At 30.0% G+C, this 14,685-nt stretch overlaps 1 protein-coding gene across 4 annotated transcripts in view; it reads left to right on the top strand.

Annotated features, from left to right (window-relative positions):
• Positions 1 to 14,685, top strand: part of Tbc1d8-9 (TBC1 domain family member 8/9) — a 131,539-nt gene that overhangs the window by 6,326 nt on the left and 110,528 nt on the right. For all 4 annotated transcript variants that reach the window (XM_075364417.1, XM_075364419.1, XM_075364416.1 and 1 more), the window contains exon 2: positions 14,480 to 14,646. In XM_075364417.1, the coding sequence (XP_075220532.1) occupies positions 14,480 to 14,646 (167 nt within the window). The remainder of the gene's footprint in view (positions 1 to 14,479; positions 14,647 to 14,685) is intronic.

Here is a 14,685-nt window from a genome sequence, read left to right as displayed (position 1 = left end):
AAGCCCTTCAAATGCAGGTAACCAACAGTGTGGATCCTGCAATGAGCTAAAAAAACTTGTTTAGATGTTATCTGATCAGGTTGCTTCACTTACTGCAACTATTTTGGATCTAACTAAGATGAATAAGAAGTCTGTAGTTGCAGCTAATGAAACTAACGTTAGTAGGATCCCTCCTAAAGTTTTTGTTCCCAGACCTTTACTTGTACGAGCAGGAGTAAATACTGCTGGCGGTAAACCATCTAATAAACTACCTCTGTTAAGGAAGGCCACACAATCACTCCCTCTGGGATGTCATTTACGATTTCCCATTTTTCAAAATCCCCCCTCCATCACCTTAAATACTGGAGAATATGGTTGAGGAACTGCTCGACCTCAGTTTGTTGGAGTTTATTAAAATTAAAAATTCTAAAAAGGTAAACTAGATCACTTAAAATTAATTTATCTATAATTTTTTATCTTTAGTTACCTTTATTATGAATGTTATTTACTGGAACGTTTGAGGTCTGTGGTCTCGCATTGAAGATGTTAGAGTATTGATACATGCACAAGAACCATTCATAATGTGCTTCCAAGAAACAACAAGATGCAGTAACACTCAGGGGCTATTTCTGTGAGATATAATACTGTCTTGTAGACAGTATAGAGAGAGAGTGAGAGGAGGAAGAGTTGCTATTTTCATGTGGCATGAGTCTGTTTCAATGATACCACTAGCTACCCACATTACTGCTGTTGCTATAAAAATCTCTGTCCTCTTTAAATTACATATCTGCAATTTGTATTTTTCACTGAACTCTGAGTTTAATGCTCTAGACATAACAAATCTCCTCACACAAATTCCATCACCATCGTTAATAGTTGGAGACTTTAATGCCCACCATATTTCATGGGGCTCATCTTTCTCCTCCTTTTGAGGAAATATTATAAAAAGAGCAAGACAAAACATGGACCTCTGTCTACTGAGTGATGGATCATGCACATTCATGTCGTTATTGTCTGGTATATTGCTCAACATCAACCCCACTCATTATATTCACTGAATTTACTTCCTTGTCTTAATTGGTCTATTAGTGTTGACTTTTACGGCAGTGACCACGCGCCAATTATTATATCTTTTGGTGTCGACCATGGGGGCAACAAAAGGCCACAGAAAGGGATTGTTGAAAGGCGATTGGAATGGTTACCTTCAAGCCATCATCACAGTATGATGATGGTGCAGACACTGCTTATCATCTTACCTCTTTTACGTCCCTGGTACTCAAAAATGCTCGTAAATACATTCCACAAACATCTGGAAACCCTAGTCATCCCTCTATTCCTTGGTGGAATGATGACTGCCAAAACGCTATTAGGAAACGACAGCAAGCACTGCATAAATTTAATTGCAGGCCTTCAAAGGAACATCTAAATTTGTACTGTAAGGATAGAGTGGTATGTCGTTGGGTATTCTTAGACACTAGGAGAAAATCATGGACAAAATACGTTGATACCATTTCACACCACTCCCACATCTGCTGTATGGAAAAAGTTTTGTGCTGTTTGCAGGTCATAGAAACAATCTATTCTCAATCTTATTCATGAAGAACTTCTTTCATCACCTTCTGCAGTCGCACTAACTTAGCAAATTGTTTCTGTTTGGTGTATTTCACCTCATCATACATGAAATTTCAGAGGTACAAGGTACAGATGGAAACCGTATCGTTAAACGTTGGTGATTCTGTAGGTGAACTAAATGTTTCATTTGCATTCAGTGAGTTGTTGAATGCACCGAAAAACTCGCATAACATCTGTGGACCTGACAACATTCATCTCAGTTTGCTCTCACACCTCAATTCGGCACTACATCTATTGTGCATTTATAATGGTTTGTTCTCTGTACAAGTCTTCCCACCTCTCTCATCGAAAGTCATTGTTATACCAGTACTAAAACCTGGTAAATACAAAGTATCTCCCTAGCTACCATCCTAACTCCTTGACAAGTGTTTTATGCAAAGTGATGGAGAGATTGGTGAGTCGCAAGCTTACATGGTATCTTCAAAACAGTGTGGTTTCCACCAAGGACGATCTTCCATTGACTATTTAGTGTCACTGGAAACAGCTATTCAAAACGCTGTCCTACTCCACCATTGCCTTGTTGATAAATTATATATACGAGGTGCAACAATAAAATAATGAGATGTGAAAGAAAATGTTGCTTACCGTTTCAGTTATGTTTAGTGTTGTCTCCTTTAAAGTAGTTCCCCTCTGATTGCATACACTTATTCCAGCGCTTCTGCCATTGATGGTAACATTTCTGGGACTCATCTTCTGTAATATCCTCCAAGCCCCTCGTCACAGCTTTTTGGACATCTTGTGTTGTTTGAAAATGGTGTCCCTTGACCGCCATTTTGATTCTTGGAAATAGAAAAAAGTCGCATGGAGTGATATCTGGTGAATAAGGTGGCTGTGGTAGTACTGAAATTTGTTTTAAGGTTAAAAATTCCTGTACTGACAGAGCAGTATGGGTTGGCGCATTATCGTGATGCAGAATCCAATTATCAGCAATGTTGGCACGGACACGAAGAACTCGTTTACGAAGTCTTTCTAAAATTTCTTTGTAGAAATATCGGTTAACTGTTTGTCCAGGAGGCACCCACTCTTTATGAACAATTCCCTTGAAATTGAAGAAGCACACAAGCATGCATTTCACTTTTGACTTTGACATGCGAGCTTTTTTTGGTCTGGGTGATTCCAGACCAAAAAAGCGAGCACCATTGCGAACTTTGGCGTTTTGTCTCTGGATCGTATTAAAAAAACCAACCTTCATCACCAGTGATAACACGGCTCAACAAATCTGGATTGATTTCCGTTTGCTCTAACAGATCGGCTGCCACATTTTCCCGTGTTTCTTGCTGTTGTGTGAGATTTTTGGGGACCATTTTTTCACAAATCATTCTCATACCAAGATCTTCAGTTAATATTAGACGAACTGTTTCTCGATTGATGTTGAGTTCTTCTGCAATCATTTTCACGGATAATCTTCGATCAGATCATATACGATTTCACGCACCTTGGTCAAGTTGACATCTGTCCGTGAGGTTGATGGTTGTCCACTGCGGTCTTCGTCTTCAACATTCGTTCTGCCTTCGCTAAACATTTTATGCCACTGAAAAACTTGAGCTCTTGACATAACCTCCTCTCCAAAAGGCTTCTGAAGCTTACCATAAATTGTCGTCGCGTTTTCACCCAATTTAATGCAAAAAGAAATGGCATACCGTTGCGCAATATTTTGCGGTTTCATTTCTGTGACGAGAGACACAAACACGTTTTCACTTATTACAGCACAACTCACGACTGAGCAGTTGCATCAGTGTGCCGCTTGGACTAGAAGTAGCTTATAGACCAAGGTCAAAGATGGTGTGCCAACGCAAGCTGCAGAGTTGCCACATCTTGCAAAGAAAAATCAGTCTCATTACTTTATTGTCGTACCTCATATATATATATTTTTTATTTCTTTGTTTCTTTTTAAATAAATTTAAATCTTAATTTTTTTTAACAGTTGAAATCTTATTGTTAAGATTTGAGCTGCGATGTTAGTTGTAAGATTTAGTGATACTTTATCTGTGTTATTAGTAGTTATGAGTTTTAGTTTTTTAATATTTTAGTTTTAATCTAGTTTTTTTTTGCAATATGTTTGTTTTGGGTGATGATAATGTGAAAGCATTTTTTGCCTTAAAAAATATTCATATATGTACACAAATGTGTCATGTTATTACTTATCAAATGATGTTGTCTGATTAGATAGTACAACAAACCTTGTCCATCCTGCCTAAGCCAGCCTGGCTTAGACAGGATGTACGAGCAATTTATTTCTTTGATAGTAATGACATTGTCCAAGAAGGAGTTTTTGCCTATAGGACAGACTGTAAATCAATATGTTTACCGAGAAAGTTTTGAATGACTCCAGAAAAGAGTTGCCCATGTGAGACCAGCCATCAAAGACAACTGGATACTGCATCATGACAGGCAATGCACCTTGTCACACTGCACACTCAATTAATGAGTTTTTGACAAAGAAAAGCATTCCTGTAGTTCCTCAACCACGTTATTCACCTGACTTGAGTCCCTGTGACTTTTTCCTGTTCTTGTTCCCAAAAAACACCTCAAAAGACACTATTTTGGAACAGTTGAAAACAAAAAAAAATGTAACCGACCATCTGAAAGATATTTCGGTTCTGAGTTCCAACACTGCTATGAAGAGTGGGAAAACAGTGTGAAGCATTTACAGACCTCGTGCGTGCACATGTGTGTGTGTGTGTGTGTGTGTGTATATATATATATATATATATATATATATATGGTTTTTTTTTTGTAAATAAAATATTCTATAAAAATATTAGTATGTAAAGAGTTGAGAGGCATTCGTCATAGTCATATTAATTCAGAGTAAAAAATATTATAATATTAAAAAAAAATATTTAAGATTACTGATGAAATAATCAATCAAAGCTCTTTATAAAAAGCAAATATATAAAAAGAAGAAGAAAGTAACGTTAAGGATACATAAACACTGATAAGTTTCTTTTTTAGTGTTAGAATAAAGTAATGGATTTATTTACTGATTTAATTTGCTGCTAGAATGAATTTTTAAAAAGTATTTATCAATAAAGAATTGATATAATAAAATTTACCAAGAAACTGTAACATGACAGTTCACTTTCTGATTATACTGTGACTGACACTGGAAAAAATTTCAGTACTCAAGAAAGGGCTATTTAAAAAAAATAATCAGGCCTATTTTATAAAAGATCTCTCACTAATGTAAAAAAAAAATTAAAGATCTTTTTGTTATAGACAGCAATTAACTTTATATAAAAATAAAGTATCCACTTAACAAAAATTGAGTATTGACTATCCAAGCGCTTTCAGATTATTCCTCCATCAGGGATTACTAATTAATTACGAATTTTATAGTTGTGCATATAAATTTTTATTAATGAAAATGAAAATGAAATTTAAAATTATTATGTTCATAACAGTTGATTGTCAATATTTAAAATAAGTCAACGTTAAAAAAAAATTGTCAGTAAGATGTTTACAACTGTTAACATACAGTTAACTCATAACTTATAATAATTGATGGAGATAACTCATCTTAATTGATGAGTTTTGAATAATATTAATAAAGAAATATCGGCATCTTCATTTAATGTGTACTAGTAATATATGCTCAAATAATTTCTTTAATGTTAACGCTTTCTAAATTTTTCCTTTTTTTACTCGTCATTATAAAAAACTACATAAGTGAGTTTAAACTTTATGATTGTAAGGTCTGCTCGTTAATTTTAATTATTTCTTCAAATTGTGGTTATAATAATTTAATTTTTATAAACAGAAAATATATTTCTTGGGCAAAAAATTATACAAAATAAAATAAAAAGAAATACAAAATAATTCTGTAAAATTTAAAAACAAAAATTATTTTATGTTTTTAATATTAATGTCATGCATTTTATAATTCTGCTGTGATCAAAGATTTACCAATTTTTCCTTGTTACATCCAGTCGAATCCAAAAAACACTTTCTTTTTTATTTAAGGTGTAGTTCACATACGTCTTATCTGATGTTGATCTTTAAAATATATTACATACCAGTTAGAATAAAATGTTTATTTATTGACCTATGTGTTTAATGTTATATTATACGTGTTCTTATTTTATAAACTTTTCATCAAACAGATTCTGTATTGATATAACAGCTTTCAATTTTTAGCCGATTTCACTACTGTGCTGTCATATTTATATACATATTTATATAAGATATGTAAGTATAAGATTTTTTCGCCCTCTTTACCGGATGCGAATCTTAACCAACGTTGACGAAACTTAGTGGGATGATGTATATTTATTGGGAATCGGAGTGACAAAAAACGGGGTTTTTGAAGAATATAGTCAGTTTTTCGCCCTTCTGGGCGCAATTTTTTTTTTTTACATTTTCTTTTATTTTTTTAAGAGAATTTGTAAAAATCGCTACCGCACCCGTTAAGATTTTATAAAGAGGTGTCCGGGGAGAGGGGTCATCATTTCTTTAGGTTTTGGAGTTTCCTGTGCATGATCCTGCAATGTTTAATTACATATGTATGAGAGATTTAGTCTGCTCTACCGGACGCAAATCTTAACCGATTTTGACAAAACTTAGTAGGATGATGTAAACCTATTGGGAACAGAATCTCAGGAACCGGAGTTAGAGCCAAAAAACGGGGTTTTTGAATACATCCATGTTTTTTTTTTGTTCTACTGGTCACAGTTTCTGTCTGATTTTGATAAAGCGTAGGAGGATGATATAAACCTAGTAGAAATAGAATCCTGTTGATCTTCAAGCAAATGTGTTTTAGTTGAGATAAAAAACTGTTTTTATTTTTTATTTTCAAGGTTAGCTAAAACCAGAAATCTGCACTTACTTTGACAGAGGTTTTTTTATTTTTACTTTCGTTTATTATTGTTTGTAAGTTGTAACTAAATGGTGATAATTGACCTGACATGACGTAACTCAATCTTAATCTTAATCTTAAAACTGTGCATTTACTCTCAGGAGTAACAAGAACTCCAAGTTAGGATTGTTTGGAGTACTGAACTGTATGTGCTCTATTAATCATCCAATGTATACATAATATCAAAGAAAAATTAAATAACAGAATAAACATAAAACCTACAGCAGTTGAAAATGGGTATGTTACTATAATAATATTTATAAAAAAACAAATATCAAAACAATAACAAAATAACCTTACAACCTTACAACCTATGTAATGAGACACAAAAAAGTGAAAATATATGCATAATGTATTTATACACTAATAACATCATTGAAAACATACTAAAATTTACAATAAAGAAATATTTAAACCAGCAGACAAATCTAATAACCACATAAAATATATAAAAAAACAAATATAGTGATACACAAATTAAAAAAGTCTGTGTGGATGTATTAAATTAAATGTAATGATTGTGATTTGTTTTTTATAGGAAAAAATAGATTCTTTAAAATTAGATTTCTTGAACATTATAGGAATTACAAAAATAATAAATTAGGTTATGTAATATGAACCCACCGGGTTGGTCTAGTGGTTAACGCGTCTTACCAAATCACCTGATTTGGAAGTCGAGAGTTACAGCGTTCAAGTCCTAGTAAAGCCAGTTATTTTTACACGGATTTGAATACTAGATGGTGGATACCGGTGTTCTTTGGTGGTTGGGTTTCAATTAACCACACATCTCAGGAATGGTCGAACTGAGAACGTACAAGACTACACTTCATTTATGCTCATACATATCATCCTCATTCATTCTCTGAAGAATTATCTAAACGGTAGTTACCGGAGGCTAAACAAGAAAAAGAAAAAAGAAAAAAAAAGGTTATGTAATATGACAGACCATCTAATAAAAAATAAACATTCTATTTCTAATACTATTAATACAATGAACGGTATAGATGAAGTCCTACGCAAAAACTATCGCATGAAAATAAACAAGAACAAAACAAAAGTAATGAAATGTAGTAGAAATAACAAAGATGGACCACTGAATTTGAAAATAGGAGGAGAAAAGATTATGGAGGTAGAAGAATTTTGTTATTTGGGAAGTAGAATTACTAAAGATGGACGAAGCAGGAGCGATATAAGATGCTGAATAGCACAAGCGAAACGAGCCTTCAGTAAGAAATATAATTTGTTTACATCAAGAATTAATTTAAATGTCAGGAAAAGATTTTTGAAAGTATATGTTTGGAGTGTCGCTTTATATGGAAGTGAAGCTTGGACAATCGGAGTATCTGAGAAGAAAAGATTAGAAGCTTTTGAAATGTGGTGCTATAGGAGAATGTTAAAAATCAGATGGGTGAATAAAGTGACAAATGAAGAGGTAAATAGATGAAGAAAGAAGCATTTGGAAAAATATAGTTAAAAGAAGAGACAGACTTATAGGCCACATACTAAGGCATTCTGGAATAGTCGCTTTAATATTGGAAGGACAGGTAGAAGAAAAAAATTGTGTAGGCAGGCCACGTTTGGAATATGTAAAACAAATTGTTAGGGATGTAGGATGTAGAGGGTATACTGAAATGAAACGACTAGCACTAGATAGGGAATCTTGGAGAGCTGCATCAAACCAGTCAAATGACTGAAGACAAAAAAAAAAAATTTCTAATATTGACACAAATTTAGAAGTATTGGAAATTAATACAAAAAATTAAATATACTAGAAAAATATAGCATACATAAATACAAACAGAATTACAATTTGATAAATCACTAGACAGTATTTGAGGGAGATATTTTTATGTAAACAGCAACAACCATCAGCATTCCTATAATAAATTAATACGTAGATTTCATCATAATATTACAGTACTGTAGTGAACATTATACCATATATATGGCTTTATTTTAGTGACACTGTATATTGTTAATTTTAACATTTTAATGTTCATTTAATAAAATGAATTCAAGCATAACTGAGAATGTGGGATCCTGCGAAAGTACTGTCATGATTAAATTAAGGTATTTATGATAAAATTGATAAATTGTCATAAAAATAAAAAAAATATCTTCATGATAGAGTTAAATGTCTTGATCTCAGTATCTGTACTAGGTGGTTTATGTTAGTGTAGTTTAAAATATAATTTAACAGTACACAGGAATAATATGAATCTTAGAAGATCCATTTTAATAAATAAAACATTTAATCTTTTGGAGTTCAACTAGTTTCCTGTGTACTATATTAGTGTATTTGTAATAGTAACATTGCATGTCAATATTATTGTTATGAATATGTTGAGATAAAAATGGTTCTAAAGGGAAATGGTTCTAATATAAAATAAGAAAACATTTATTAATTTCAAAAACGACCAAAGACAAACAGGTAGGAAGAAAATGTCAAAAGAAAAGAATATGTAAGCTTCTTCTTTTTCCTATTTAGCCCCTGGGAATTACCGTTCAGGTATTACTTAAGAGGATGATATATATGGGTGTAAATGAAGTGTAGTCTTGTATAGTCTCAATTTGACCATTTCTGAGGTGTGTGGTTAATTGCAACCCAACCACCAAAGAACACTGGTATCCACGATCTAATATTCAAATCTGTATAAAGATAACTGCCTTTACTAGGACTTGAACGCTGGAACTCTCGACTTCCAAATCAGGGAATTCGCATTGATTTGAGAAGACGTGTTCACCACTAGACCAACCTAGTGGGTTAGAATAAGTAAGCTATGTGATTTTTTCAAATTGTCTATTACACTTAATTTTGCTGTACAGAGATGTGTACGGGAAGTTTTCTGATTTTTGAGTCCCGGATTAGAAGATGTATGATGAATTGAAAAACCACATAAGCCATTCACTTTTTTTTTGTTTTTTAAGTGGTTAATATCCATATCAGATAATGTCATTCACACAATTTATTATTAAAAACAATTGTTACCCCTTTCCTACAAATAGGTCATAAGTAGAAATAGATCAGTAAAAAGAATGTTATATTTGGTAATGTTTTGGATTGTAACTACTTTTATATTAATAGCCAGTTTTAAACTGTTAATCCTTTTTTTAAAATTTAGTTGGTATTTGTTTACTTTGCATAGAAATATTGCTGAATGTTTATATTACAGTAGTAATGTTGGAATGTATAAGTAAGTTGGAAATTTGTGACATTACTTTAATGTTCAGATCATGAATTTTTTAATCAGTCCTTTCTGAATCTGTTATTAATAAACCAGTGTAATTGTTATTTCAACCAGTTTTATTTTCAATTACTTGGAATTTATCTTGACTTTTTATTAGGACCTGTTGACAGCATTTGTATATTTAATATTTAATCATATTATAATTTAAAATTAAGGTTATTATTATTTGTTATTAGTGAGTGAAATTTGGTGTTTTAATGCATCAGTTATAAAAAAAACAGTAATTTGTGTTTATTTACTTTTATGTTGTAATGTTACACTATTTACTAAGTGTTTTATTTTTTCTTCACAATAAATTGTTATCGTGTTGTTTATAGGGTAAATATAATTACACTTATCTAAGTTAATAAAAGAATAGTTCATTTTTGTAAAATTAACCTTCAATTGGTAGTTTTAGATTTTGCTAACACTAATAATGAATTATGTTAATTTGATATTCTTTGAAACGGTAGTCATTTATTTTATCCAAAAAAAGTTTCGTGTTGTATGCTTTACTTAAATATAAGATTACTTAAATTATTAAAAAAATATATATAATTTACATAAAAATTATAAATTATGTATAGAAAAATCATAATTAGTGTGTGCTTTTAATTTACATTTACTTGTCAGAATGAAAACTACTATCAACAACTTATAAAATCTTTTAAAGTTTATTTCATTTATATATATATATATTTTTTTTTATTATTTAAAATATGGTTAGTCCAGCAAAAAATTGTGGTTAAAAGCTCTTTTCAAGAACCATAAACGCAAAGAAACCTGATTTTTGATAAAGATAAGAAAATAATGGAGAGAATTTATGTAAATAATATAATCCCTAGCCGACAATATAGGTTAAGGCTGTTTGGAATGTGGAAATATTTATTATTTCAATTACAATTATTACACTTCTTACAAATTTTCTTGAATTTTTGGGCAAAAATAATTTGAAATCAAAATTCATAATGTACATATCGTTAAGACTTAAACAATCCAAAAAGCATAATAAAGACAAAATGAAAATATTTCCAAATTTTCTATACATACAGTATAATTTTTTGTTTATAAAATTGTCTGCTTTTATATGAAAAAACTGTGGGAACACATGACAAATCTCCTCTACAAAAAAGAAAAAGAACCATTAAAACTAGTCTATTTGACTAATAGCAAGGCTGGAATAAACTTTAAAAATGAGTTGATTTGGGAATTCTTCATTTTTTAACAGACATCAATAAAATCAGATTCTCAATTCAAACTCTTTTATTCTTCTGGTGGTCTCATTTTAAGTTTTTCCTACATAATTTAAGTGAAAGGGTTTTTAAATTAAATAATTCTTTATCCAAATAGATATGAAAATATTATTCATTTGATTCTTGTCATTACTTAGTGTTTGATTATTGTAGTATAATTGTATGTAGCTCCTTGATATTTTAATGCTTAGTGTATTTTTATTATACTTAGGGTAAAGTGGTGCATACTTTCTTACATGGATTCTTCAAGTTATATGGTTAGTTATGCGAGCAGTCTGCTCACATCATTTCTTTGTATTCTTTTTCATATTTTTATAAAAAGCCACTTTCTCATGCTATTTATTTATTTTAAATAAAAATAAATAAGTGTAAAATAAAGTACTCTCTTGAAAAATAATAAAACTGACTTTAAAACATTTATGAAAAATTAAATAAAACAATACTTTCTATTTCTTCTTTAAATTTTAATTTACTGAACTGTGTGTCAGTTAGTAGGTTGTTTGTTTTTAATGTTAATAAATTTATGGTAGTTATTGGTTTTGCAAGGGTTACCAAATTAATGTTAATTTTAATTTGATTCAACATTTAAAAGCTAAAATTTAAAGACTTGAAAAAGTGTTACATTCTAGTTTTACTGCAGATTTTTGTGAAGTCTGTTTTATTACTATTTCTTTTGAAATTATTTTTTGTAGTTAGTATGAAATATTATATAGTTTGGTTGCCACATTTCTTCTTTCTTTTTAATAAATTGAATTTATTTTTATTAACAAAGAGATTTTCAAACATTCCTTCATGATCTTTTTTCTAAATAGATTTTCATATTTTAAGTTTTTAAGTATTTTAGTTTATTTTAAGTATTTTACAGTATTCATTGGTTCTGTTTTTTTATCTTAAATAGATTATTTTATTTACCCAATTTTTGTGTGAAGTTCTATAAATACAGCAACTAGCTTTTATTTTTATGACCTCAGATTTGCTACATATATATTTTAATATGAAAAATGAAATTGTAGATAAAACAACATAAAATATTCACAAATTCGTAAAATTTTATGAAAAAAACTACTTTAGAAATATAGTGATTATTTAAAATTTGTAGATATCAATTAACTTAGATCTAAGAAAAAGTAAAAATTTCACAAACAATCAGATTACAAAAGTATACCATAACATTGCAAAAAAATAGTAATAATGAATTATATAGTATTAATTATTATTAGTTATCAATAGTTATGTGATTATTAAAGTAAAATACAAAATGTTACAGAATGTGTAAAAATAACGTCTGTATAACCAATACAGGGTAGTATATCAGTATATAATGTTAACAAAAAAAAATCATCTAGACTATAAATATAATTATTTAATTGAATATTTTCCTTATTTCGTCTTTTAATCTCTTCTTATTTAATAGTCTTGAATTAGATGTTAATTTATTGAAAAGAATAATTTATTGTAAATAAATTGTTGTAGGCTCTGAAATAGTGTAGATTTTATAGATAATAATCATAATATTTAGCATACTATAAAAATGCTGCTCTCATCAGCGATGTTTTGCATAAATATTTTATTTAAAATCAGAGTTTGTGTTCAGATTTGAAGATCTATAAATTTTTTTTACAAACATGGAATTATTTATTATGTACATTTATAATACTTGATTCAGTATTATTTTTATTTAATACTTATTTAAAAAATAGGTAGTGTTTGAAATTTTAGAGAATGTGTAACTGTTCTGCTATGCTAATTTGATATCAAATACAGGACAGAATGATAACAAAACAAAACAAAACATAAAAATGTAGGAAATTCTTCTTTACCTTTGATTGTGCGAGTTAGATAGAGCTGGAGGGAAAAAGGGATATAATAGGACCAGGAAGAGATGAAGGTGGGATTATTGTTTTCTGTTTATGATGATTAATTCAGCATTTAATTTAAAGCTTATGCGTGCGTGGAAATATGAAATTAAATTTTTTAGTCTATGAAAAATGTTGTAATTGCTTGGGATTTGAAACCTGGAACCTACCATATGAAAGGTTGAGTTGCTACTGCTCTGTCATGAAGTACTATGAAGTGGGGATATGGAGATAGCATCATGCGAAGCAGAAGAGAATGGAAAACATGACCTCGTCACTTACAGATTCAGTATAAGGAGTTTATTGCCAATCACCAGTTAAAGGTTAAAATGCATTCTATTAAGTTGTGGTAAAACCCAGAATTATGTTTACCATACTTATTCTGCAGTAATTTCTAACAAAATTATTAAAGAAAACTATGGTCTACCTTGATAAAAGTGCTGGTACCTTGATGATAGCTGTAGCTTCATATTTCTTTGTATTGCCCATGGCCGAGGGCTGCCTACGCACCTAATCAAGGATTCTATTGTCTGTTTGATCTGGACAACAAGCTTAGTGATTAAAGGCCTATCGGCTAAAACTAAAAACTGGGTAAAGTTGATTTCCTCTCCCTCAAAAAAAATTGCTTAGGGTATAGTAGATCTATATTATGGGAATTTCTGTTAAGTTTTTTATTATTTCTGCTATGTCTTTGTCCGTGACAATTGGCAATAATTTTAATTTAAAATATAAACTTTACAAACCGAACCAGATTTTACAATAAAACATTCTTTAAAAACTTACTTGAAAATATTTTCAGTTGTTTTCAGTGACTGGTGTTACTGTTCTTACTTTGGTATCAGTAAATATTGTTGGCAGATTTGTTTTATTAGGTAGACACTATTTTGAATGTGGTTGAAAGGTTTGTTAGATGTGAGTTATTTGTATTCATTTAGTATAATTTGTTGTGTATGATATCACAGAAAAGGATATCTCAACTTGCTTAAACACTTTGAAATACATAAATTTACAAAAAAACATGTTTTTTTGTTTACAAAAACACATGTTTTTGAAGAAACAACACATTACAGAAGTATACATTTAAAATTTTTACCAGTCTTACTTATATTTATAAACATTATAAATCTGCTCATATTCAATTATGTTATAATTAGTTAATACATTCAGATTATTGAAATGTTATTATAATTCATTTGGCTGTGGTTGTCTGTATTTATTTGCTTAAGTTTACTTTTTGACGTAGACGACAGTAATGATAGATATAATTGATAAGGTATATGAAGGATTAATTATGTATAATACAGTAGTAAAAAATTTAGGTTTGATAATGCTTCCTATCCTTAAGGAGCTTATCCTATTTTCAAAAATGACTTATTCCCCTCAGCAGGTCGTATAAAACTATTTTCTTATGGCACCAAACAACTTACATACCTATACTTATTTTGAGGTTATATATATACACAAACCAAGGAAGTAAGAAGTTCATGAATGTAACGCTAAAATTAGTCCAGTCATCTTTGAGAAAAAGGTACCAGATATGCATGCACAACATTAAATGAAAAATTTATAGAATAATTTTAACAGCATATATATGTTTTACTTGATTAATATTATAATTGTGATGTTTGTTTATTTTTTATTCTTTCAATTTTTTATTTTAATTTTATTTTTTTACAGGACAACATTGAAGACCAGCATATATTTTGTATTACAGAAACGAAAAGGGCATGGGAAATCATCGGGATTCTCATCATTATTTGTTGGTACTTTGGATAGTGTTTTTGATACAAAACCTCCTCCTTATAGAATTGTTCACCTAACACCTTCTTCTGAAGTTTACTATGGTATTCTACTTATTTTTATTAAACTGTAATTATAAATTA

The sequence above is a fragment of the Lycorma delicatula genome, chromosome 4 (assembly GCF_047948215.1).
Source record: "Lycorma delicatula isolate Av1 chromosome 4, ASM4794821v1, whole genome shotgun sequence".
NCBI classification, from domain to species: domain Eukaryota; kingdom Metazoa; phylum Arthropoda; class Insecta; order Hemiptera; family Fulgoridae; genus Lycorma; species Lycorma delicatula.
The sequence above is the reverse complement of the archived record's forward strand: the minus strand, read 5'-3'. Positions and strand labels throughout refer to the sequence as shown.